This window comes from Hoplias malabaricus, chromosome 2, assembly GCF_029633855.1.
Source record: "Hoplias malabaricus isolate fHopMal1 chromosome 2, fHopMal1.hap1, whole genome shotgun sequence".
NCBI lineage: Eukaryota > Metazoa > Chordata > Actinopteri > Characiformes > Erythrinidae > Hoplias > Hoplias malabaricus.
Genome location: NC_089801.1, coordinates 79793155 through 79818370, shown reverse-complemented (window position 1 = coordinate 79818370; position 25216 = coordinate 79793155). Strand labels below are relative to the sequence as shown.

Genomic DNA, 25216 nt, shown 5'->3' with positions numbered 1-25216 from the left:
AACATTTTATAAGTATATATTTACTAGTACATGCTACAGTGAGAACAATTCAACAAATTAAAAATATATATATATATATATATATATATATATTTATATATATAATTATTAATCACCCCTGCACTGTTGTCTTTCAACATCCTGAGTTCCTCAGGGGTCAGCGCTGTCCTCCACTTGCAAAGAAATTGAGATACATTGCACAGAGACCTCAGGCCTAACCGTTCAGCCAGGCTCTCTGTACCGGAAAGGTCAGGTCCCGCAATGTCCACCAGTTGACGCAGTGTGGTGACCCCTGAAGAAAACAGGACTCTGGTCAGTGCAGGAGACGACACGCCTGATATGTCCATCCGGGCGCCGTGAAGCAGAGGTTCCTCCAGCAGCCAGTGCAGCGTTGTACTCTCCGGTCCTTTAACCTTAAAAAAACTCCATATTTTAAAAAGGCCATGATAAAATGCAGGTAAACCTTCAGTGTTCAGTGACTTTGGGTTCATTAAAAACAGGGTCCTGTCCATCCCCAGGCCTCCCACTGTGTGCAGGATCTTGTAGGCTACCTCCCTCTAAACCAGTTCCTTGGGGCCTGTAAGCAGTCTTTGTATGAACTGGAGGCGGAAGGCAGCCACCCTGCTGGCTAAATGAATGAGCACCTGCCCGCCCTCATCCTTGGGAAGATGAAGAACCCCCTGAGGAACCCAAAAGAAATCCACCAGCAGAGCTTGGAGATTGGCCAGCAGGCCTGGTGGGGGATCGACACACGCCAGTTTATGCCACAGGGAGGACGCAGCCAGGTTGTTGATGATGAGAACCTTACCTCGGTATGACATTTGAGGGACCAGCCACAACCATCGGTTGAGTCTGTCCTTAACCTTCTCCAGCACACCGTCCCAGTTCCTCTCTCCAATAACACTGTCCCCCAAATGCACACCAAGTTATTTAAACCTGCCCGTCCCCCAGGCCAGTCCGTCTGTGATTCTGGGTTCTTCACCTTCCCAGTCCCCAAGTAAAACCGCTTCGCTCTTGGCCCAGTTTACCTTTGCAGAGGATAAAATGTTAAAATCATGTAAAACATCAACTAAAACATTTACATCATCTTGAGCACTGATAAGTACCACAAGGTCATCTGCATAAGCTGAGACACGTATTGGGGCAGTACAGTTTGGAACATAAAAACCCTCAAGTCCCTCCCTCAGCTTACAGAGCAGGGGCTCAATGGAGGGTGAGTATAGCATTCCCGACAGTGAACAGCCCTGTCGGATCCCTCTAAAAACTTTAAAATGAGCACATACACCACCGTTAACCTTCAGCACACTCTCAATGGCACCATACAGAACCTTGATCATGGCAATAAAACCAGTGTTGAACCCAAAGCTCTCCAGAACCTTCCAGAGATACCCGTGTTCAACCCTGTCAAAAGCCTTTTCCTGGTCTAGACATACAAGACCAGTCTTTAACCCCAATAGTCTGGAGACGTCCAAAACATCACAAATTAAAAATACATTGTTAAAGACAGACCTACCGGGTACACAGTACGACTGGTCAAAGTGAACCACCTGCTCCATCACCTTCGACAGTCTCGAGGCCAATGCTTCAGCAGAGACACGGGGCGCCAGTTCTTCAGTTCGGACAGGTCCCCCTTTTTCGGCAGCAGCGTCAGCACCGCCCTCCTGCAACTCAATGGAAGCTTTCCATCCGATGACCGACCAGAAAGTCTTGTAAAACTCTGCTGGTAGGCCATCAATGGCAGGAGCGCGGCCATTCTCCATTCCTTGGAGGGCCTCGTGCAGCTCCCCCATAGAGAGTTCAGCATCCAGCTGCGCAAGTCTGGTCACATTCCTGAGGAACCCTTCTCCACCTCCTGCGTCGCTGTGCACTCGCTCTCATATAGCTTTGAGAAAAAGCTGACTGTTCGCTTGCGAATGTCAGCAGGATCAGTAAGGAGATCCCCTGATTTTGATCGCACAGCGTGCATGTACCGCTTCTGTCCATTTCTACGCTCGAGACCAAAGAAGAACTTAGAAGGAGCATCCAGTTCATTCACGCACTGAAAGCGTGAGCGGACCAGCGCCCCCTGTGCTGTTATACCCAGTAAATCAGCCAGAGCAGCCTTCTTTTTGTTTAGAGCTCTAATATGCTCTAGATCTCCTGTGGTCTCCACAAGACCCTGGAGCCCCACTATTCCAATCTCCAGAGCTTTAAGTGACCTAGTAATGTCCCTCGTGACATTTAGAGTGTACTGTTGACAGAATAATTTAACATTAGCTTTGGCTACGTCCAACCATTGCTGAACAGAGCAATAAAGGTTTTTGCTCTAAAAACCTCCCAGAAAAAGGTAAAAGACTCTTTAAAATTGGCATCTTCTAAAAGTGTGGTATTAAAATGCCAGTACGCACTCCGCGGCTTCATGTTATTTTTTGAGTTCCCTGGACCATAGAGTGGTCAGAGATTCCTACCGGGGGAATAAAACACTGTGTAAAAAGAGACCGTTGGTGTCTAAAACAATAAAAGCGGTCCAGTCTGGCCAGCGAGAGCATGTTATCTTTACTGTGGGCCCATGTGTACTGTCTTTGTTCATCATGGAAACTTCTCCAGACATCACATAACTCATGGGCCTCCAGCATCTCGCAGCATCTGTGAAGCCGCGTGAGGTTCGCCATGATTCCGGTCTGTTCTGTGTGCTGTACAGTTAAAATCACCACCCAATACTAAAAGCTCACAACTTGTTAAAAGAGAGCTCAGTGCGTCTAAAAACATTAACCTCTCAACTCCTGGTGTTGGAGCATAGACGCAGATAAAAACAAAAGTGTCTTCTTCAAAAACAGCCCTCACTTTTAAAAGTCAGCCCTTTAAAACTTCCTCCACTGTATAAGAGACCGGAATATAAGACTGTGAGAAAAGGGGTGCCACCCCACCGCTAAGGGATGAGTTGTGGCTGAGAATAGCGAGTCCACTCCACTCCTTCGCCCACTCAGCAGCATTTTCCACATTACTGTGAGTTTCCTGCACATAGACAACATCAATACGTTTGTGTTTAACCAGCTCAAAAAACTTTGCCCTTTTCTCACAGTCCCTTGCCCCATTAATATTTAAGGTGGCGATTTGAAAACCTTCCATTAAAAAAGGTAAAAAAGAAGGGACAAAAACAATCAGAGATAAAAGTCCGTTCAGGAGTCGTCTTCACACTGCACTTTGTTCAGTTTGATCAGTAACTTTTTTAGTCTAAACGTCTCCTGCTCCGTAAAAACCCCCTCCCTCCGCAAGTGTTTGACGTCCCTTATAAACTGTACACTGTCTGGGAAGTGTTCCTCCACCCTCACACCCTTCTGTCCTTTAGTAACACGTACAAACTTTCTGATCTCATCAACAGTGTACAGTTGAGGCCTGTTCTCCTCCTGGGAGCACACAGACCATCCCGAGTCAGAGAGAGAGCCCTCACTGTCCGAGTCTCTGTCCTCCACTGCCGTCACATCCTGTTTTGCCTGTTTTTTCCCCTTCCCCTGGCCCCTCTTCTTTCTCTTATGAGGAATTTTAAAAACAGACTCAACTTCCATAAGAATTACCCCTCCAGCCTCCTGTTCTGCTTCTCGGGTTGGAGCCAGTTCAGAACAAGCTGTCCTGTACCCCTCCGTCCCTCTCCTCCAAACCCCACCAGAGCCCCCCCCCCCACAAGGCCCCACTGAAGAGGGCCCCACCTCAGCTGACGCGGCCCCGGCAGCAACCACAACACCAGGCCCCGCCGAAGAGGTCTCCATCGCGGCCAATGCAACCCCGTCAGCCACCCCATCAGCAGGCCCCGCTGAAGAGGGCTCCACCACGGCCGACGCGGCCCCAGCATCTACACCAATAGCAGGCCCTGCCAAAGAGGGCTCCACCACGGCCGACGCGGCCCTGGCAGCCACCCCCACAGAGGGCTCCGCCAAAGATGGCTCCACCACTATCACCACAGACCCGGCAGCCACCCCAACAAAGGGCCCCGTGGAAGAGGGCTCCACCACGGCCCCAGCAGCCACGCCAACAACAGCGGACCCTGCTGAAGAGGGCCCCACCTCAGCTGACGCGGCCCCGGCAGCCACCTCAACAGCAGGCCCCGCCGAAGAGGGCTCCACCGCGACCGACGCGGCCCCGGCAGCCACCCCAACAGCAGGCCCCGCCGAAGAGGTCTCCATCGCGGCCAACGCGACCTCGGCAGCCACCCCAACAGCAGGCCCTGCCGAAGAGGGCTCCACCATGGCCGACGCGGCCCCGGAAGCCACCCCCACAGAGGGCTCCGCCAAAGATGGCTCCACCACTATCACCACGGACCCAGCAGCCACCCCAACAGCAGGCCCTGCCAAAGAGGGCTCCACCACAGCCAACGCGGCCACGGCAGCCACCCCCACAGAGGGCTCCGCCAAAGATGGCTCCACCACTATCACCACGGACCCAGCAGCCACCCCAACAAAGGGCCCCGCGGAAGAGGGCTCCACCGTGGCCCCAGCAGCCACACCAACAACAGCGGACCCCGCGGAAGAGGGCTCCACCGCAGCCAACGGGGCCCGGCAGCAACCCCAACAGCAGGCCCCGCTGATGAGGGCTCCATCACAACAGCGGACCCCACCGAAGAGGGCTCCACCGCGGCCAACGCGGCCCCAGCAGCCCCCCCAACAGAGGGCCCCGCCGAAGAGCGCTCCACTGCAGCCAACGTGGCCCCGGCAGCCACCCCAACAGAGGACCCCGCCGAAAAGGGTTCCACCGCGGCCAACACGGCCCCGGCAGCCACCCCAACAGCGGACCCCCCCAGTGGTGACATTGTGCTGTTCGGAGTCCGTGCAGCCAGCCAACCAGCGGTCGCAGGGGGAACAACCACCGCAGGCACAGCCGCTACAGGCCCCGACTGCTCAGTGCCCCCCCGTCCCCTCAGTGCCTGTATTAACTCGGTCAGGGCAGGCACGAACAAGATGTCTGACCTGTCCACACCCAAAATACCTCATAGTACTGTCAGTCGATGCAAACACTGAGTACACAAAACTGTCAACTCTAAACTTCAAAACTAAGTCCAACATTTCAGCTCCTCCATTCAGCACCATGAAAACCACTCTTCTAAAAAACACCAAGTGTTTAATTAGGGGCGACTTACAGGTTAAAGGGACCTTCTTGATCGGGGAGACGAGCTTCCCAAACCAGGAAAGCTCCTGAGCAATCTGTTCATCCTTAATGAAGGGAGGGACGTTGGACAAAGTAATCCTTTTAGACGGGGTACTCAGGTGCAGCACAGGCGTAAACTGGTCATTTATAACCAAACCTTTTTCCACCAAATCAACCACGAACTGCTCGCTAGTCAAAAACAAAACAATCGCGATGCGGAGACTTTGTTTTCGTGGCCGACGACATTTACCGCCGCCAGACAACACTCCTCCAAACTCCAGACTCTCACACAGCCGGGTGTGGGAGGACGCCATGCTCCCGCCAAACGCTGACAGCAGACTCCCCCACAGGCCCTAGCTCCACAAACACACCACCAAACACCAAACACAAACTGAGTGTTCTGCTTTTCTCAGTTTAAAACCTCTTGTATTCTTCATGAAGCTGAAACCCAGGTGTCCACACATCAGCACAAGACTTAAACTCTCACTCAGTTACACACACAGCCTGTCCTTTCTGACACAAACTCACTGCGGAGCCTAAATAAAACTCCACACCTAGCACAGACCCAGACAGCAGACACATTTGGGCCGAATCTGTGTCAGTTTTGGGATTCATTTACGGTTCAGTAACGGCACTGGCACAAGTGTGGTGTGAGCTGGACCTGGGCCAAACGTCACGACCCAGGCCTGGCCTGAGTTACAGCTCGTGTTGTGTGGCCAGGCGTGGGCCGACTCTCAGGAGCTGGGCTTGACTTGGGTTATGGTGTGTGTTGTGTGAGTCAGGCGTGGACCAAATGTTGACATGTGGCTCATACACAGTGGAGCTGTGGCTGAGGTGAAGTATCCAGCCTCACCCTGAGTCAATGCCATCATTCCAGGCCAAATGTGACACCTGCTCCTCCAGTGCTTTTCTGAAATGAAGGGCATTAACAGTGGGATTGTTGATACTTTGCTGCAGTAACAGTCTTCTATGTTCTAGGAAGGCTTTAAACTCTGTGCTGCAACATTGCTCTGAGGGTTTGATTGTATTAAGCGACGTTAGTGAGGGTCGGTGCTGAGATGAATCTCCAGCTCATCACAGAGGTATCATCAGACGGAGCTTCATCACTCCAGAGAGCACAGTTCCACTGATTCACCGCCCAGTGCTGGGAGATTTTACACTCTGCTCGGCACTGGACATGGTGACCTTAGGCTCATGTGTGGGTGCTTTATACCAGTGCTTCTCCAACTGTGCCTTATATGCCCCCCACCTGCCTCCGGAACAGAGGGAGAATCAGGGGGCACATGTTTCTGAGTCAGAAACAGAGATGAAACTGAACACAGTCAGCCACTGCATCAAGAAACGCACCCTGAAACATTTCTGAAAGGAGAGAGCCATATAACATTTCTGTTCATAAACAGCACCAGGTTCTGAGCCCAGATTCATCTCAGATGCTGAAAGACTGAAAGTGCCGTGGTGAAACGAGTCCAGGTTTCAGCTGTTTTTCCTGAAAAAAAGGTAACGTTTGTAAAGTTTTAAAGTGAAATTTAAAGTGTTATTTATATAGAATCCCCTCATTTATTAATGATTTATTGCTGAGCTTTGTTACATATGTGTAATCTCCTGTGTGATTGTGTAGTGGACACACCTCAGGTCATTGTGCTGATGAAAGTGGATGAAGCCTGTGAACTGGTGAAAAACGACTCGAGGAGAATTTACTGCAGCAGAAAGATCAAAGAGAAGGTGATATTATATGCGTTCATAATGTAAATATATATGTGTGAATCACTCTTTCTCTGAGCCAGTGTTCTGCATAAATACCTCATAAAGTGAGTGATATTCTTCAGATTCAACTCGACTGAAAACTGTGGGATTTCTCTGAAAATTAAAAATCAGGTGAAGTACTTTACGTCAAATTAATACACAATTAAATATTCAGCGTGTAACAGCTTCTAGATCAAATACATTTCAGAGCAATGTTCATTTAATGCTGCACTGTGTTTAAATAATTACTCGTGTCCTGCTCGTGTTAAACACTCGCCCCGTGATAAAAACCTTGACCATGTGCTAAAATTAGCATTTGTTTATTATTTTAGGAAGAATGATTGTGTCCACACACTTTTGCCCAGGGTCTGTTTCTGGCTCCAACACTGATTTAAACTAAACGTTACTTTAATGATCTCAAGAATTTAGGGATTCTACGTCATCAGAACGACAAGGAACTTTACTCAGTGGAAATTGTTGGGTTTTTTAAATAAGGCTTTGTTCTTCAAGGTGAACCAGGCACAGAGCTTTTTACTCGACAGCCTCTTCCTCCTCACCCTCTACTTCTGGAGTCATAGCCACTACAGCTGTAGAAACACCCCGTGTCACGTTTAGCTTCAGGCTCATGGTTTTAATCCCAACAATAAAAAATATTAATAAAAGTTTGTAATTACAGCAAGAATTAAACTGAAGAATTATTAAACACTGCTGCTGTTAACAGTGAGACACTGATTTCTTTTCTGAGTTTGTGTTAAAACGATTAATATTTATTTACACTGTGGTTTATCAAGTGACTAATTTCATAGATTAAAACAGCATTAAAATCACATGAAGACACACAATAGAAAAGAATATTCTTCTCTTAAAACACTGCTGGTACATGATTATATAAACTGATTATATAAATAAAGCTCTTAATAGCTGTGGAGTTAGTCGTGGGGACATTGGGTCTTTTTCTTTCTTTTTTTACCAGAGAAATCACTGAGGATCTTTTGTGTTTCCATTCTCTTATAGTCTTTACTCTCATACATTCAGCTTGTTGTTGCAGTGAAACACAACAGAATATTCTTCTTCAGTAACAGGGTGTGACCGCCACATTCTCACTGCTTTAAAATGTGAGAAAATGTTGAATTTTATTCAGAATCCGTTACTAGACCCTGAATATAGGGCTTCAGTGTGTGTGTGTGTGTGTGTGTGTGTGTGTGTGTGTGTGTGTTTGTGTGTGTGGAGATGCAGTAGAAAGACAGACTTCTGTTTTTTAAGAGATTTATTAAATGTTCATAATATTACACTTTAATAAAAGTATATTTCAGAACTCTTCTTTTCCACCAACAAACATCACTCTTTCATTTCCCCCCACAACAAACCCCCAGAATCCAATCTCACAGAAAGGAGAAGAGTTTCTTAGAGAAGCCCCATCTTTTCCTTCTGTTCCTATGTTTGTGTTTCCTTTCAGCTTTAAGACACATCTCTTAACCCCCGTCCACTCAGCATCAACACACTGTCTGTGCTCAGTTTACACCATTAACCAGATTAACAAGAACAAAGACAGTTCAGTGTTAGCCCACACTTACATTGTGTTTGGCGTCGTTTGAAAACTAAATATTTAATATTTACAAATATCTGAAGAGTTCTGGAGGTGGAAGTGCACTATGACGAGGGTCTGTGTTTACACTGACGACACAGATGAACACAACCCACCCATTACACCCTGATCCCCTCTGTCCTCTTTCCTCCTACAGGAAACACCTTCACTCACTCACACCCTCACTCCTTCATTACAGAGTAACAATAGAAACCTCTCCCATGTTCTGGGCTAAGGCTGGTTCTCTCTGTTTGAAGCTATATTTCCTGCTGTAGAGAAGAGGCGCTCAGATGGTGTTGAGGAGCCTGGGATACAGAAGTAGGACCGAGCGGGACACGTCAGAGACAGAGAATCCACTGTTTTGTAACTGACTCCCCATAGATTTGATGTGAGAGACGATGGAGACCAGCGCACAGTGTAAATAAACACAGCGCTTTATAACGAGAGAAATCAAATAAACAGCTGAAAAATCCTGTTTACATCAGGGATATAAAAGAGAGAGAAGTGCAGGGGTGTAGTGTTCACTCAGATCCAGGTTTTATCACTGTTTTGTCCCTGAAGAGTCTCTCTGCTCGCTTTCTTTTACAAACTGAGCTTCATTTCTGTTTCATCGTCTTTTGTGATTCTCCTCACATTTTAAAGCAGCAGCTCGTTTGACAGAAAAGACCAATCAAAACAATAGATCACACACAGCACTATTTTATCTGACACAAACTCACTGAGGAGTCTGAATAAAGATAAAACCCAGCACAGAGGGGTTCAGTGAATGTGGTGGTGAGTGTGTGTAAGTGTGTGAGTGTGTGTGTGTCAGTGGAGACGCTGTAGAAGGACAGAGTGCCGGCCGGACAGTCCACATACACTCCTACTCTGTTAGATCTGGAGGGAGGAGGAGGGAGATCAGTTCTGTTCTCATTGTGAAGGACATAGTAACTGTTATTAGAGCAGATCAGACTCCAGGACTTCTCATTCATTCCAAACACACTGTCACTGCCTCCTTTTCTCCTGATTGATTTATACGCCACTGAAATTTCAACCCCTCCCCCACTCCACTCAGTTTCCCAGTAACAGCGTCCAGTCAGACTCTCTCTGCACAGAACCTGCCCCCAGTCACTGAATCTCTCTGGATGATCAGGATACGACTGTTTCTCCTTCACAAACTCCACCTTCCTGTTCCCCTCAGACAGAGAGAGGAGTATATTCACTGTGTTTGGGTCCAGTGTGAGCTCACAGGCATCTGCACACAACAAGATACACAACACACAATCAGACACACGACACAAAATCAGACACAAAACACACAATCAGACATATGACGCACAACCAGACACACCACACACAATCAGATACACGACACACAATCAGACATACAATGGTACCAAATTAAAATAAGAATACACTAATAAAGATTTATTAATGGTTTAAAACCCTGTTATTAGATGGTTATTAATTACACTGTGAACACTTTAAAAGTGATTAATAATCCTTTGTAACACAGAGAAAGCCCCCTCCAGGGTGCCTTGCACCCAATGATTCCAGGTAGGCTCTGGACCCACCGCGACCCTGAACTGGATAAGCGGTTACAGATAATGAATGAATGAATGAATGAACACAGAGAAAGGAAGTGTGACAGTGAACTCTTTTGTATCTAATACTGAAAGTGTGAGAGAACATAGTGAAAATGTGGAGGTAAAGAATAAGCTCAGACCTGAGAATGTGAGTTTAGTCATTTCACATGTTAAGGTTCACCACATTATCATTAAAGTAGAAAAAGACACTCTGGTGGTGGGTAATTTATTAAAGGGTTAAACTCATTAACAAATATGTGCTGGAGCTGATGGGGTTAATGTCGACTGATGGAGGAGACACAGTGAGGTCAGTATTCAGCAAGATCTGAGGTTTAACTCTAGATGGATGTAGGTGCACTATATGGCAAACAACAGGTCAGTGGTGCCCTTTATATCTGTGTTATAACTGATTATTAATGTGTTAACAACATAACTATTAATAAACAGACTTTAAACCATTTATAAACCTTTATAAGTGAAGACTTATTCTGAAGTGGTACCTACACAACACACAAACAACACAAAATGAGACACAACGAATGTAAAGAGAAAGAGCAGGAGAGAAAAGGAAAAGTGAAACAGAAAAAGAGCATGAAGGAGAGAGAGAGAGAGAGAAAATAGAGCCTACATTTTCTTGTTCCTGGTTTTATCCTGATCTCTCCTCCATGCTCCAACCTACAACACACAAACACACACACGCACACAGTTGTGAGTTGATGGTTGTGTTTGAGTGGTGTGTGTTCTCACTGTTCTCTCTGAGCCCCACATACAGCTTCATTACAGCATCATTCATTGATGTCATTTTTGGAAACAGAGGAAAGATCATCATCTGTGGTGTTTCATCCTCTCTGTCAGAGAAATATTCTGTTTCTCTTTCTCTGTGTTTCATTTCCTCCATTTCCCTCTGTTCCTCTCAGCCTTCAACACAGAATAATGCAGAGAGTCGCTCTTCTACAACTGCTCCATTAAACCCTTTCTAGATCCTACACTCAGCTGCTCATTTATTAGGTTCTTCTGCCTTGTACCTGCTCTCACTGACCATTTCATCACAGACCCCTATACTGCCCGACCAACACAACTCACACACACTGGACCACCTTTAGCTTTAATTATGTTACACATTCACCACAGCTCTGTTTCTACAAACTTCTACAACACCACAACCTTTATTTCCTCCAGAGCTGCCTTAGTTTTTAGTGGAGATCTTGTATTGATGACGGGAGTGTCGGACCACTCCGTAAAGTCTTCTCCAGCACGTCCCAAAGACTCTCAGGGGGTTCAGGTCAGCACTCTGGGGTGGTCAGTTCATGTGTCAAAATGATTCCTCACCCTTTCACAATCTGACCCTGATGAATCTTGGTGTCGTCCTGGAACAATCCACTGCTGGGACGACCTGGTCATTCAGTCCATTCAGGTACTCAGTGGACTTCATTGTATTGCCACACTCCACTGCTGAGTCTAGACCTGACCCACTGAAGACCCCCAGATCAGAACACTGCTGAGTCTAGACCTGATCCACTGAAGACCCCCAGATCATAACACTGCTGAGTCTAGACCTGACCCACTAAAGACCTCCAGATCATAACACTGCCTCCAGAGGCTTGTACAGGGTGCACTGTGCATGACGGGGGCATCACTTCATCCACTTCCCTTCTGAACCTGACACACACATCGCCCTGGAATAGGGGCACTCTGGACTCGTCAGATCACATGACCTATCTCCACTGCTCCAGAGTCCAGTCTTTATGCTCCATAGCGAAGTGAAGCCTTATTTTCTGATTAATCTCTATCACTGAGCAGTGGTTTTCTAAAGACCACACAGCTGTTCAGTCCCAGTCCTGTGGGAAATGCTCTTACTTTCACTGTTAAACACAGCAGTGAGTTCTACTGTCCATTTTATACCATTCTACTTCACCAAGTGTTTGTGTGATCTCTGATCAGGATCATTCAGGAAAAACAAAACACAGTTGAACAGAACTGATGGTCTGCAGCTTCACAGATAAACACAAAAACTCTTAGAGAATCTAAACTGAAACACCCCGAATAACAGAATAACTTTACGAAGAACAAAGACTTGACTAAACTTTTACATTACACTCCCCAGATTCTCTGTATGACATTAAAATATTATTAACCAAAGAGTCAATGGCTGTATATCACTAAAATAACTAAATCTCCGCTCTGGTTTGTAGTCTGTTTGACTGATAACACCACTCTGGGTATTAAAGTCTGCCCTTCAATCTGTTGACCATTGATCCCGACCCATTTAGCCCAGAAATGATAGGAATACAGAGATAATGATGGACTAGTCGACTCAGTTTCAGGATGCAGCAGTAGTGTAGGATCTTTCAATCTGAATTGTTTCAGCATTGAGGTTGTAGAACTGTTGTACCAGAGTACTCCTGTACTTCCATAAACACTGAATGTACATTTCTGAACACTTTTCTAGAAACAGTGTGCAATCCACATAAAGAGACTGTTATATGGGGCTTAGTTTTACTTCAGAGTCTCACAGGCCTTCAGCCACTGACAACAGTTACTCACTGAACAGTGGAGACAGAGCGGTGAAGGGTGATACTCTAACCATTACATACTACTAGAGCAGAACAGAGGCTAAATGAAGAAGGAACAATGAGCTGAAATACAGTAACAGCAGATGACATCAGTAACTGAACACACACAAATACAGAAAGCTGTCCGTACCCGAGTGTGTCCAGTCTGCAGTGTGGATCCTGAAGTTTAACAGAGAGCAGCTTCACTCCTGTGTCTCCTGGGTGATTGTAGCTCAGATCCAGTTCTTTCAGGTGTGAGGGGTTTGAGCTCAGAGCTGAAGCCAGAAAAGCACAGCCTTCCTTTGTAACTAAACAACCAGACAATCTGCAGAGAGAGAGAGAGAGGTGTGTGTGTGTGTGTGTGTGGGGGGGGGGGGGGGGTAAAGTGAGAGATATGGTATTTACTCAGAGCAAATCAGGCTGCTGTTTAAAATCAAATCATCAAGCACCAAACTCTGTTTAATTTACAAAAACACTTCAGTATCTAACAGGTTAAAATCTAAAGGTAAAAGTTGTAAAAAATAAAAGTTTAAAAACCTTAACATAATTAATTAAAAAAAAGACCTGGATGTTTGTTTTCATAAATCTATGACATTTTAGAGTCTGTTCAAAACCTCACACAATAGAAATGAGTGAAGTTAAAAGAAATAGAAATCAAATCACAACATTATCACAACACAGTTGTCCCACAGAGTCATAATTACTAGAAGTAAATATACAGACATTAATCCAGTAAAGGTTTCTATACTATGACCTTTTTCGTAGGTTGTTATCCTAATTTTATTCTTTTATAAATGTTTTAAAAATGGGAGGGATTTTGACAGTTTGGGGGTGGGGTCAGGTCAGTTTCTCTAAGTCAATGCTATTGGCTGATGTCTCCTGGTTCTGTGACTACCTCATACACTGTATATGTGCCTCCTGCTGGGAGAAGCAGAGCTGCTGTTTTCCCCAGGACAGCACCATGGATAAGGTCATATTCCATTGTCTACAGTGAGTTCAGATCATGGTAATATGTGATAAACATGTGGAAATTATGTTCACTGCAGGAAAGCGTTAGAAAACTGAGACTGAGTCGACAGTAAGGTTGATACTCTGAATCATTTGCCAAGAGTCGATGCTCGCGTCATACTTCCAGATGCTCAAGAATTGATTCGTTCGTGAGTCAACTCCTGTTCACTAGCTACATTTACTTTGTAATCCATCCGCTCTCACTGCACAGACACTCTGTGGGACGGCCTTGGAACCATACTTTCAAAATTATTTTGGATACAGAGTAGTCTCCTATTTTACATTTTCCCCGTTTCAGAACGAAACACAAATAACCATGGTAAACATCCTCCATTTTTGTTTTTCTGTAAAAGGCACTCACAGAATCAGGAGACTTCAGCCAATAGCTTTCACTGAGAAGAACGGCCCTGACCTCGCACCCAAACCTCCCATTTCAAAACATTTAAAATGAAGAGGGTAAAAACCATTTGAGAATTAAAAAACAGACAGTTTGAGAGTCAGATTATGATCTGTGTGTGAGCGCAATTCCTTACTCTCTCTCTGTGTGTGCTCATGGGTTTCACGTTGATTAACTAATACAATTTTAAAAAGGTACAGATTTAAATGTTCCACCTGGTGTTACTGCATCCTCTATTTTTGACATTGATGTGATGCCATATGTTTCCTTTCACAGACACAGATACACATTAAAAAGTACTTGTGTTGTGTTTTAATCCCAATGGAGTGTATCCTTGGCTAATGGTTAGAGACCGGGCTTGGTAGGTTGCTGGTTCAATCCCCAGGTCCAGCAGGAACATTCACGGCTGAAGTGTCCTTGAGCAAGTGCAATAGTGTGTGTGTGTGTGTGTGTGTGTGTGTGCCACAGATGGGTTAAATGCAGAGGACACATTTCACTGTACATTATAAAATGACAAATAATTGCACATCATAAATTATATATTACATTATGTAAATTATAATCTACTGTAATCCAGTCTTTCCCTTAAAATTTTATACTAGAAAAAATAATAATTTTCTTTTTTTTTATGTATAATGTCTTTTTCTTAATATATTATACTAGAGGTTTTTTTTTTTACATTTTTTTTACATATACATTTTTTTTAATGTATAAGTCATGTTGGTGAAGTATAGAAAGTGAAGAATAAAATCCCAGAACTCTGACCTGAGTGTCTCCAGTTTACAGAGTGAACTCTTCAGTCCAGCAGAGAGCTTCTCCACTCCTGAATCCTGCAGGTCATTGTTACTGAGATCCAGTTTTTTCAGGGAGGAGTTCACCAGTAAAACTGAGCCCAGATCTTCACAAGACTTTTCCCCAAGTTTACACACAGTTAGTCTGTAAAGAGAAAGGTTATTACTCTCTGAATAGTTACAGGAACATTTCTGAAAGGATTAAGAAAGACATGTTGATTTCATTTAGAGGAGAAACAAACAAACAACAAAAAAGACAAACAAACAAAAAACTCCCACTGCGACTCATCTTTCCTCCAGTGTGGGGAGGAAATGCTTCATTTAAACATAAAAACACACAGTTTAACAGAACAGAACTGAAGCTTCACAGAAACCTCTTAGTGCAGCTAAAGATAAATGTGGCAAATAACAAGATAACTTTAGGGATAACAGCTGCTAGTTTGTGTTTACATATGTTGCTGCTATTTTGTTTGATGATCTTTGCTGTTAGCTCAAATTGAGATTGTGGTTGCCGTCACTTTACTTTAGCCTAGCTTCACTTTAGCCATTTTAAATCTGTGGATTGCTCTTCCCTTGTTAAATCTCTCTACCACCACTACTGGTGTGGACAGGCAAGTACAGGCACCTAAACATTCCATGGTAGGACAAACCCTGTATATACACACACTAGGTAAGGGGTGAATGCCACATCTGTATTTTTGGGGCAGGTTAGTTTTATATGTTAGGTAACTTTTGTTTATTTCTTTTCTTTGGCACCATCCACAGTCCACCCAGTAGTAGTCGGTTGGTTTTAGCATTTGAGATTTTTCATTGTCTTCTACTTCTCATATCACTGCTACAACTACATTTGCATTGTTGTATTCTTAAACCATTATCATACCACTACTGCTGCTTTATTGTACCTTGTCATTTGCTTTAGATAAAGGCTGAAAAGAGCATTCTGTTGTTCCCTCACTTTCACATTACACAACACATTCCATGATACACCCATTCCTTGATACCTCTAGATACATCTTACAAAAGAATGTAAAAAAGAGGCGCAACATTGCATCCTCTGAAATGTTAACAATGTATAAATTTAATGTTCAAGTCTGAACTGACAGAACTGACCTGAGTGTCTCCAGTTTACAGTGTGAACTCCTTAGTGCAGCAGAGAGCTTCTTCACTCCTGAATCCTGCAGGTCATTGTTACTGAGGTCCAGTTCTTTCAGGGGTGAGTTTGGTGATTTAAGAGCAGAGCAGAGACTTTCATAAGAATTCAAAGACTGATTAAAGTGAGACAATCTGTAAGGAGAAGTAAACACAATGTAGAGTCAAAACAGAGAATGTGAAACTCACCCTCACAGGAATCAAGATTTATGACGTCTGGAAAACACTACTGTTATAAACCTGGGGTCTGTGTGTTATAAAAGTTATTAAGAGACACAAACAATGAGCTCAGTCTGAACATTCATTCATTTTCTGTAAGTGCTTCGTCCTGTTCAGGGTCACGTGGGTCTGAATCCTCCCCAGAATCACTGGCTGCAAGAGGAACACTCCCTGGACAGGGCCCCAGTGCATCACAGGTCTTCACTCACTCACCCATTTGACATTTATGAGGTCTTTTATCATTTAGGATTCACACTGACCTTTATCACACTTAAAGGAATACTATGCAGGAATGAGCACTTTTTGTCTCCTGAGCTCCCCCTACCGGTTGCTGAGTATAAATCACGTTTACAGTACTGTAATCAAAAGAAGTTTTACACACACCTCTATCTCTCTCTCTCTCTCTCTCTCTCTCTCACACACACACACACACACACACACACACACCTGAGCTGAAGAAAATTCACGTCATGATTCTTTCTTTCTCTCTCTCTCTCTCTCTCTCTCTCTCTCTCTCGTCTGTATGAGGAAAACTGAGCTAGATTCTACTTGTAGTGAACTAAACACTCGTGAGCCGTAAAGCATTACTCAGCTCTCTCCAGAGTTCTCCACCCCTTGATTCTGAAGTTGCATAGACAGGTTTTAGGGGACCAGCTCGGCACAGCAGTGAGAGAGGCGCTATTCCCCCTCTTACATGTCGGAGGAGCGTCACAAACATTTTGAAACTGTAATTTTAAGGTAGCGGCACAGTGGTGCAGCAGGTAGTGTCTCAGTCACACAGCTCTAGGGACCTGGAGGTTGTGGGTTTGATTCCCGCTTCGGGTGACTGTCTGTGAGGAGTGTGCTGTGTTCTCCCTGTGTCTGTGTGGGTTTCCTCAGGATGACTGTCTGTGAAGAGTGTGGTGTGTTCTCCCTGTATCCGCGTGGGTTTCCTCGGGGTGACTGTCTGTGAAGTGTGTGGTGTGTTCTCCCTGTGTCTGCATGGGTTTCCTCCGGGTGACTGTCTGTGAGGAGTGTGGTGTGTTCTCCCTGTGTCTGCGTGGGTTTCCTCTGGGTGCTCCGGTTTCCTTCCACAGTCCAAAAACACATGTTGGTAGGTGGATTGGCTGCTCAAATGTATCCGTAGGTGTGAGTGAATGAGTGAGTGTGTGTGTTGCCCTGTGAAGGACTGGCGCCCCCTCCAGGGTGTAAACCTGCCTGGGGCCCAATGATTCCAGGTAGGCTCTGGACCCACAGCGACCCTGAACTGGATAAGCGCTTACAGATAATGAATGAATTTTAAGGTAAAAATACTACATAGAGTTGCTTTAATGATGAGACTTTTTAAACTTATAAGAAACGAAGAAGCAAAAAAAAAATTTTTCCAACTTATTGTCTAGAAGATCAATCACCTGCTTGTATTAATGACTGTAACTGGTTTGTATGTGTATTAACAATCACTTCAGGGGTCGGGTCAGGACAACAATTAAATACGTTCAGGGGAGTTGAGATAAATGGAGCTAATATTCATGTCCAGGATTTAAATTAAATTGTCTTTAAATTGACTTGTCCATTAATATTAATCTGGTACAGGTCTCCACATGTAAGTAGAAATGGGTGTGGTATTTTACTGTCACGCCCTCGTCCTGTCATGCCTGTTTTCCCCGCCATGTGCTCTCTCTGCACATGACTGTCTGTTATTGTCCATGTCTCCGCCCTTGTCCCGCCTTTGTTCCGCCTCCTTGTCAGCCGTCCTCATTATCTGTTTCAGATGTGTCTCGTCTATTCATGTATTTAGGCTCCCTGGTGTCACTTCTGTGTGTCGGTCATTTGTAATGTTTCGGTCCCTGTTGTTATCGCTGTCATGTTATCAAGTCTGTCTGTCTCTGCTGTTTCTCCGTCATTGTTTTCCACATCGTCGTTTCATGTTGTCGTTTGATTTCCTCTGTTGTTGTTTCGTTTTGTAGTCTGGTTATCTCTTTAGTCTGTCTGTCCCGTTTGCCCTGTTTAGCTCCCCGTGTCAAGTATAGCCTGCTTAGCTCCCTGTTTGTTGTCTTTCTGTTAAGGTCTCTTTGTTTTGTTATATTTCGTACATAAAGTACTGTGTTTTAGCGAGTGCGTCCACCTCCGTCAGTCCGCCCCCCGCGTTTCCTGACATCTACACAGAGATAATAAACAAATACAATTAGAAATACTGGTCTATAAGTAATCCCCTTATTACAAATACAACTTAAAATGTCCATAATAAATAAACATCATTAAAGGCTTGTCACGAGGCTAAGACCTGACTATAAATGAACTGAAGATGTACAACATAAATGCACATACATTACTTATTTATCACAGCCAAAAGTAATTACTCAACAATAGGTATACATCACACAAACATTGTATGAATGCATTTAATTATGAAAAACATAAACTACGGACATGTACTGCGTCTCACACAGGCTTACACACCTCAGTTAGGTAAAGCTAGTAGCTAGCAGCTGACTTCCCCAAATTACTTAAAAACACTCGACAAAACAAAACATAGTGAATATATATATATATATATATATATATATATATATATATATATATATATATATATATATATATTTCGGTCTTATACAACCAAAGATAAAGCACAAATAAGGTTACTCATGTTCAATGGACACACACTGTTAATGAGACCGATTAAATGAAGACCATTTCATGCCAATACCTCTCTGAACCACGTGTGTTAGCAGGACTATGCATCGGTGCATTCGTTTGGCCGCCTAGTGGCGGAAATTAGAACTACATACAAAACACTAAACTACAGGCATACTAGACTTGAAGGATGAAAACAGGTAAATGAACAGTCTTTTGTACATGCTGCAGTGAAGGGCAATGAAACTCCGCCACTGAACTGATTTAGTCTGGAGAAATTCTTATGAAAATACTTTTCTTTCCTAACATTTACTTCTGTGAAACTTGTTTATCTTCGTGTAATGTTTCAGAAAACAGCTCTGAATATTTTTTTGAAAGAAATGTACAGCATTTAAAAAACACTGTGTTTCTGAGTTTTCATTATGTTTCTGTAAACAATGGGAGAGCATTTACACATCATTTCATTTATTTACTATTTTTAGGCACTAAATTAACTCCCAGATTTATGTGGAAGACCTCAGTAAGTTGTGTTGATGGGAACATTCAGTAAAATGCACCATTTGATAAAAATTATGTAAGAACATAGTGAACATGTGCTGTGTGTAAAATATAAAGTGAATCATGAAGCTGAAGCAGCAGAGCCACACCGTCAGACCTCCACAATCTGATATTTCAAACACTTTCAAACATTTCTGTCAGAAATTAAAAGATAAAAAGCTTGTCTTACCTGAGTATCTCCACTTTACTGTTTGAACTCTTCAGTCGGTCAGACATCAGCTTCACTCCTGAATCCTGCAGCTCAGTGTGACTTGAGTCCAGCTCTTTCAGGGAGGAGTTTGGTGATTTCAGAGCAGAGAAGTGAACTTCACAGGAATTCATGGTGAGTTTATACACATTCAGTCTGCAAAGCAAAGTAAATACAGCACAGTTCAAACAGAATGTGGATTTCAGACTCAGAATCAGTTTAATGAGATTAATGAGTAAAATAATACTTTCCATTATTTACATTATTCAGAGGGGCATTAATAACAGACTCAGTCTGAACATTTTTTTCTGAATATTGTTCTGAATTTTTTCAGCACTGTTTGTATTCTCTTCTCCACATGAACTTTCACCCCCAAAATTAAACTCTCTTTGAACTCCCTCTCACTTCAGGAGGCAGAAACGGGGGAAGAGAGGGTTACAGTCAGATGAAGACAGTGTTGAGGACTAGTCTCAATGGAAAATATCTACAGTCTACTCTAAATGTCACCAAAATAACCAGTGAATGAAGGAATAGATTAATTTGTTAAATGTCAGTTACAGCTTCATCCTGATCAGGGTCACGGTGGGACCGGAGTCTTACTAAAAATCACTCGGAGCAAGGCATAAATATCACACTCTCTCTCTCATTCACTTACACACACACACACACACACATCTTCTTAAACACATCCCAACACACACTCACTCTCACACACACACTAGTGCACTAGGGGCAGTCATCTTCGAAGCCTGAGGAGCAGTTGGGGGTTGGTGCCTTGCTCAAGGGCCCCTCAACCATGGACTGAAGGAGGAGGACAGTGCTTTTCCTTCACTCCCACCACCCCCAACTATTCCTGCCGGTCGTGGAGATTAAATCAGAGACCTTCCAGCCCCCAAACCCTCTTCTCTAACCACTACACCACAGCTGTCCATTTATAACACCTGAAATATTAAAACTAAGACTTTACCTCAAAGAGGAACCACCAAATGTTCCTAATAAACACACTGAGGTGACTGGTTTAAAACCTTGTAACGTAAACAATCTCAGAGCCATCCTCTGCACCATTAAATGGAAAACTATATGAGCTTTGAATGTTGAATATCAAAAACATTTAGATCACTTCTGTCCAAATCACAGACCAACCTTTATTAAATGTTCTGTGTAAAACTAGAGCAAATCTTACTGCTTCTACAAACCTTTTCTATTCAGGAACACACAGAAATATCACCTGATTATCTCCAGTGTACAGTATGAACTTTTCCATCCCTCAGAGACCAGCTTCACTCCTGAATCCTGCAGGTCAGTCTGACCAAGGTCCGGCTCTTTCAGGGGTGAGTTTGGTGAGTTCAGAGCAGAGCAGAGACTTTTATAGGAATTCAGGGTGAATTTACAGTCTGTGAGTCTGCAAGGTAAAGTAAATACAGGAGAAAGTGAAGTTAAAATAGAGAATGTGAAATTCAGACTCATGTGAATCAGGAATTATGAGATTTTCATACATCAGTATTTCTCCAATATTAATTATTCAGGGGTGTGTACATTATGAGCTCAATCTGAACATTTGTTCTGAATGTTATTCTGAATATTTTAGTACTATTTACATTTTATTTCAACATGGAATTTCACTCCAAACTGAACTTTGTGAGGGTAACTACAGCCAACTGGAGCAGGAGAACACACACATTATCCACATGGGCATTCAACTCACAATAACACAACTCTCACCTGAGTGTCTCCAGTTTACAGTGTGAACTCTTTAGTGTGTCAGAGATCAGCTTCACTCCTGAATCCTGCAGGTCAGTGTGACTGAGGTCCAGCTCTTTCAGGGGTGAGTTTGGTGAGTTCAGAGCAGAGCAGAGACTTTCATAGGAATTCAAGGACTGATTAAAGTGAGACAATCTGTAAGGAGAAGTAAACACAGTGTAGAGTTAAAACAGAGAATCTGAAACTTACCCTTACAGGAATCAAGAATTATGACGTGTGGAAAACACTACTGTTATAAACTTGGGGTCTGTGTGTTATAAACGTTATTAAGAGACACAAACAATGAGCTCAATCTGAACATTCATTCATTTTCTGTAAGCGCTTCATCCTGTTCAGGGTCACGTGGGTCTGAATCCTCCCCAGAATCATTGGCTGCAAGAGGAACACTCCCTGGACAGGGCCCCAGTGCATCACAGGTCTTCACTCACTCACCCATTTGACATTTATGAGGTCTTTTATGATTTAAGACTGACACTGACATTTATGGTCACACTTAGAGGAATACTATGTAGGAATGGGCTTTTTAGTCTCCTGCGCTCCCCCTACCTGTTGCTGAGTGTAATTCACATTTATAGGACCTTAATGAATTTAAGTTTTACACACATCTCTTTCTCTCTCTCTCTCTCTCTCTCTCACACACACATACCCACACCTTCAGAGCTGAAGAATATTCATGTGTCAAGACCATCTCTCTGTCTCTCTCTAACAGACAAACACACATCTCTCTCTCTCATGTCTGTATGAGGAAAACCGAGCTAGATTCTACTTGTAGTGAACTAAACACTCGTGAGATGTAAAGTGTTACTCAGCTCTCGCCAGAGTTCTCCACCCCTTGGTTCTGAAGTTGCATATCCAGATTTTAGGGGACCAGCCCGGCACAGCAGTGAGAGAGGTGCTATTCCCTCTCTTACATGTCGGAGGAGCGTCACAAACATTTTGAAACTGTTAAATTAAAGTAGCGGCACAGTGGTGCAGCAGGTAGTGACTCTGTCACACAGCTCTAGGGACCTGGAGGTTGTGGGTTCGATTTCCGCTCCGGGTGACTGTCTGTGAAGAGTGTGGTGTGTTCTCCCCATGTCTGTGTGGGTTTCCTCTGAGTGACTGTCTGTGAAGAGTGTGGTGTGTTCTCCCCATGTCTGTGTGGGTTTCCTCCGGGTGACTGTCTGTGAGGAGTGTGGTGTGTTCTCCCCGTGTCTGCATGGGTTTCTTCCGGTGACTGTCTGAGTGTGGTGTGTTTTCCCTGTGTCCGCGTGGGTTTCCTCCGGGTGACTGTCTGTGAGGAGTGTGGTGTGTTCTCCCTGTGTCTGTGTAGGTTTCCTCTGAGTGACTGTCTGTGAGGAGTGTGGTGTGTTCTCCCCGTGTCTGCGTGGGTTTCCACTGGTGACTGTCTGTGAGGAGTGTGGTGTGTTCTCCCCATGTCTGCGTGGGTTTCCTCCGGGTGACTGTCTGTGAGGAGTGTGGTGTGTTCTCCCTGTGTCTGCATGGGTTTCCGCCGGGTGACTGTGAGGAGTGTGGTGTGTTCTCCCCGTGTCTGCATGGGTTTCCTCCGGTGACTCTCGGAGTGTGGTGTGTTCTCCCTGTGTCTGTGTGGATTTCCTCCGGGTGACTGTCTGTGAGGCGTGTGGTGTGTTCTCCCTGTGTCTGTGTGGGTTTCCTCTGAGTGACTGTCTGTGAGGAGTGTGGTGTGTTCTCCCCGTGTCTGCGTGGGTTTCCTCTGGTGACTGTCTGTGAGGAGTGTGGTGTGTTCTCCCTGTGTCTGCGTGGGTTTCCTCCGGGTGACTGTCTGTGAGGAGTGTGGTGTGTTCTCCCCGTGTCCGCATGGGTTTCCTCCAGGTGGTCCGGTTTCCTCCCAAAGTCCAAAATCACACGCTGGTAGGTGTATTGGCGACTCAAAAGTGTCAGTAGGTGTGAGTGTGTGAGTGAATGAGTGAGTGTGTGTGTTGCCCTGTGAAGGACTGGCGCCCCCTCCAGGGTGTATACCTGCCTTGGGCCCAATGATTCCAGGTAGGCTCTGGACCCACAGCGACCCTGAACTAGATAAGCGCTTACAGATAATGAATGAATTTTAAGGTAAAATACTACATAGAGTTGCTTTAATGATGAGACTTTTTTAACTTATAAGAAACAAAGAAGCAAAAAAAAAAACTTTATTCCAACTTATTGTCTAGAAGAACAATTTAAAGTCACCTGCTTGTATTAATGACTGTAACTGGTTTGTATGTGTATTAACAATCACTTCAGTGGTCGGGTCAGGACAAAAATTATATACGTTCAGGTGAGTTGAGATAAAAGGAGATAATATGCAGGTCCAGGATTTAAATTGAAATTGTCTTTAATTTGTCTTGTCCATTAATATTAATCTGGTACAGGTCTCCACATGTAAGTAGAAATGGGTGTGGTGTTCTACACAAAGATAATAAACAAATACAATTAGAAATACTGGCCTATGAGCAATCCCCTTATTACAAATACAACTAAAAATGTCCATAAACATCATTAAAGGCTTGTCACGAGGCTAAGACCTGACTATAAATGAACTGAAGATGTACAACATAAACGCACATACATTAATTATCACAGCTAAAAGTAATCTACTCAACACAAGGTATACATCACACAAACATTTTATGGATGCATTTAATTAGGAAAAACATAAACTACGTACATGTACTGCGTCACACACAGGCTTACACACCTCAATTAGGTAAAGCTAGTAGCTAGCAGCTGACTTCCCCAAATTACTGAAAAACACTCGACAAAACAAAACACAGTGAAAATATATATATTTCGTTCTTATACAACCAAAGATAAAGCACAAATAAGGTTCCTCACGTTCAATGAACGCACACTGTTAATGAGACCGATTAAATGAAGACCGTTTCATGCCAATACCTCTCTGAACCACGTGTGTTAGCAGGATTATGCATCGGTGCATTCGGGTAGCCGCCTAGTGGCGGAAATTAGAACTACATACAAAACACTAAACTACAGGCATACTAGACTTGAAGGATGAAAACAGGTAAATGAACAGTCTTTTGTACATTCTGCAGTGAAGGGCAATTAAACTCCGCCACTGAACTTATTTAGTCTGGAGAAACTCTTATGAAAATACTTTTCATTCCTAACATTTACTTCTGTAAAACTTGTTTATCTTCGTGTAATGTTTCAGAAAACAGCTCTAAATTTTTTTTGAAAGAAATGTACAGCATTTGAAAAACACTGTGTTTCTGAGTTTTCATTATGTTTCTGTAAACAATGGGAGAGCATTTACACAACACTTAATTTAGTGCCTGAAAATAGTAAATAAATGAACTCCCAGATCCATGTGGAAGACCTCAGTAAATTGTGTTGATGAGACACATTCAGTAAAATGCCCCGTTTGATATAAATAATATAAGAGCATAGTGAACATGTGCTGTGTGTAAAATATAAAGTGAATCATGAAGCTGAAGCAGCAGAGCCACACCGTCAGACCTCCACAATCTGATATTTCAAACACTTTCACACATTTCTGTCAGAAATTAAAAGATAAAAAGCTTGTCTTACCTGAGTATCTCCACTTTACTGTTTGAACTCTTCAGTCCGTCAGAGATCAGCTTCACTTCTGATTCCTGCAGCTCAGTGCGACTGAGGTCCAGCTCTTTCGGGGAGGAGTTTGGTGATTTCAGAGCAGAGAAGTGAACTTCACAGGAATTCATGGTGAGTTTATACACATTCAGTCTGCAAAGCAAAGTAAATACAGCACAGTTCAAACAGAATGTGGATTTCAGACTCAGAATCAGTTTAATGAGATTAATAAGTAAAATAATACTTTCCATTATTTACATTATTCAGAGGGGCATTAATAACAGACTCAGTCTGAACATTTTTTTCTGAATATTGTTCTGAATATTTTCAGCACTGTTTGTATTCTCTTCTCCACATGAACTTTCACCCCCAAAATTAAACTCTCTTTAAACTCCCTCTCACT

General features: G+C 43.7%; 3 protein-coding genes across 3 annotated transcripts in view; 1 reads left to right on the top strand and 2 right to left on the bottom strand.

Moving 5' to 3' along the window:
• Positions 1 to 1790, bottom strand: part of LOC136678358 (NACHT, LRR and PYD domains-containing protein 3-like) — a 40754-nt gene extending 38964 nt beyond the window's left edge. Inside the window, exons 1-5 of the mRNA XM_066656396.1 lie at positions 1514 to 1790; positions 1296 to 1423; positions 1107 to 1126; positions 645 to 903; positions 242 to 413 (exon numbers count right to left, since the gene is read on the bottom strand). Coding sequence (XP_066512493.1) covers positions 242 to 413; positions 645 to 903; positions 1107 to 1126; positions 1296 to 1423; positions 1514 to 1790 — 856 coding nt within the window. The remainder of the gene's footprint in view (positions 1 to 241; positions 414 to 644; positions 904 to 1106; positions 1127 to 1295; positions 1424 to 1513) is intronic.
• Positions 1791 to 2649: 859 nt separating this feature from the next.
• LOC136678352 (mucin-1-like) lies at positions 2650 to 7950 on the top strand. The gene is made up of 4 exons (XM_066656384.1): positions 2650 to 2674; positions 3563 to 4933; positions 6737 to 6840; positions 7876 to 7950. The coding sequence occupies exons 1-4, from the start codon at positions 2650 to 2652 to the stop codon at positions 7948 to 7950; spliced, it is 1575 nt and encodes a 524-aa protein (XP_066512481.1).
• A 1191-nt stretch (positions 7951 to 9141) lies between these two features.
• LOC136678343 (NACHT, LRR and PYD domains-containing protein 12-like) overlaps positions 9142 to 25216 on the bottom strand; it is an 86629-nt gene continuing 70554 nt past the window's right edge. The window contains exons 11-15 of the mRNA XM_066656371.1: positions 15870 to 16043; positions 14734 to 14904; positions 12715 to 12888; positions 10640 to 10686; positions 9142 to 9680 (exon numbers count right to left, since the gene is read on the bottom strand). Coding sequence (XP_066512468.1) covers positions 9142 to 9680; positions 10640 to 10686; positions 12715 to 12888; positions 14734 to 14904; positions 15870 to 16043 — 1105 coding nt within the window. The remainder of the gene's footprint in view (positions 9681 to 10639; positions 10687 to 12714; positions 12889 to 14733; positions 14905 to 15869; positions 16044 to 25216) is intronic.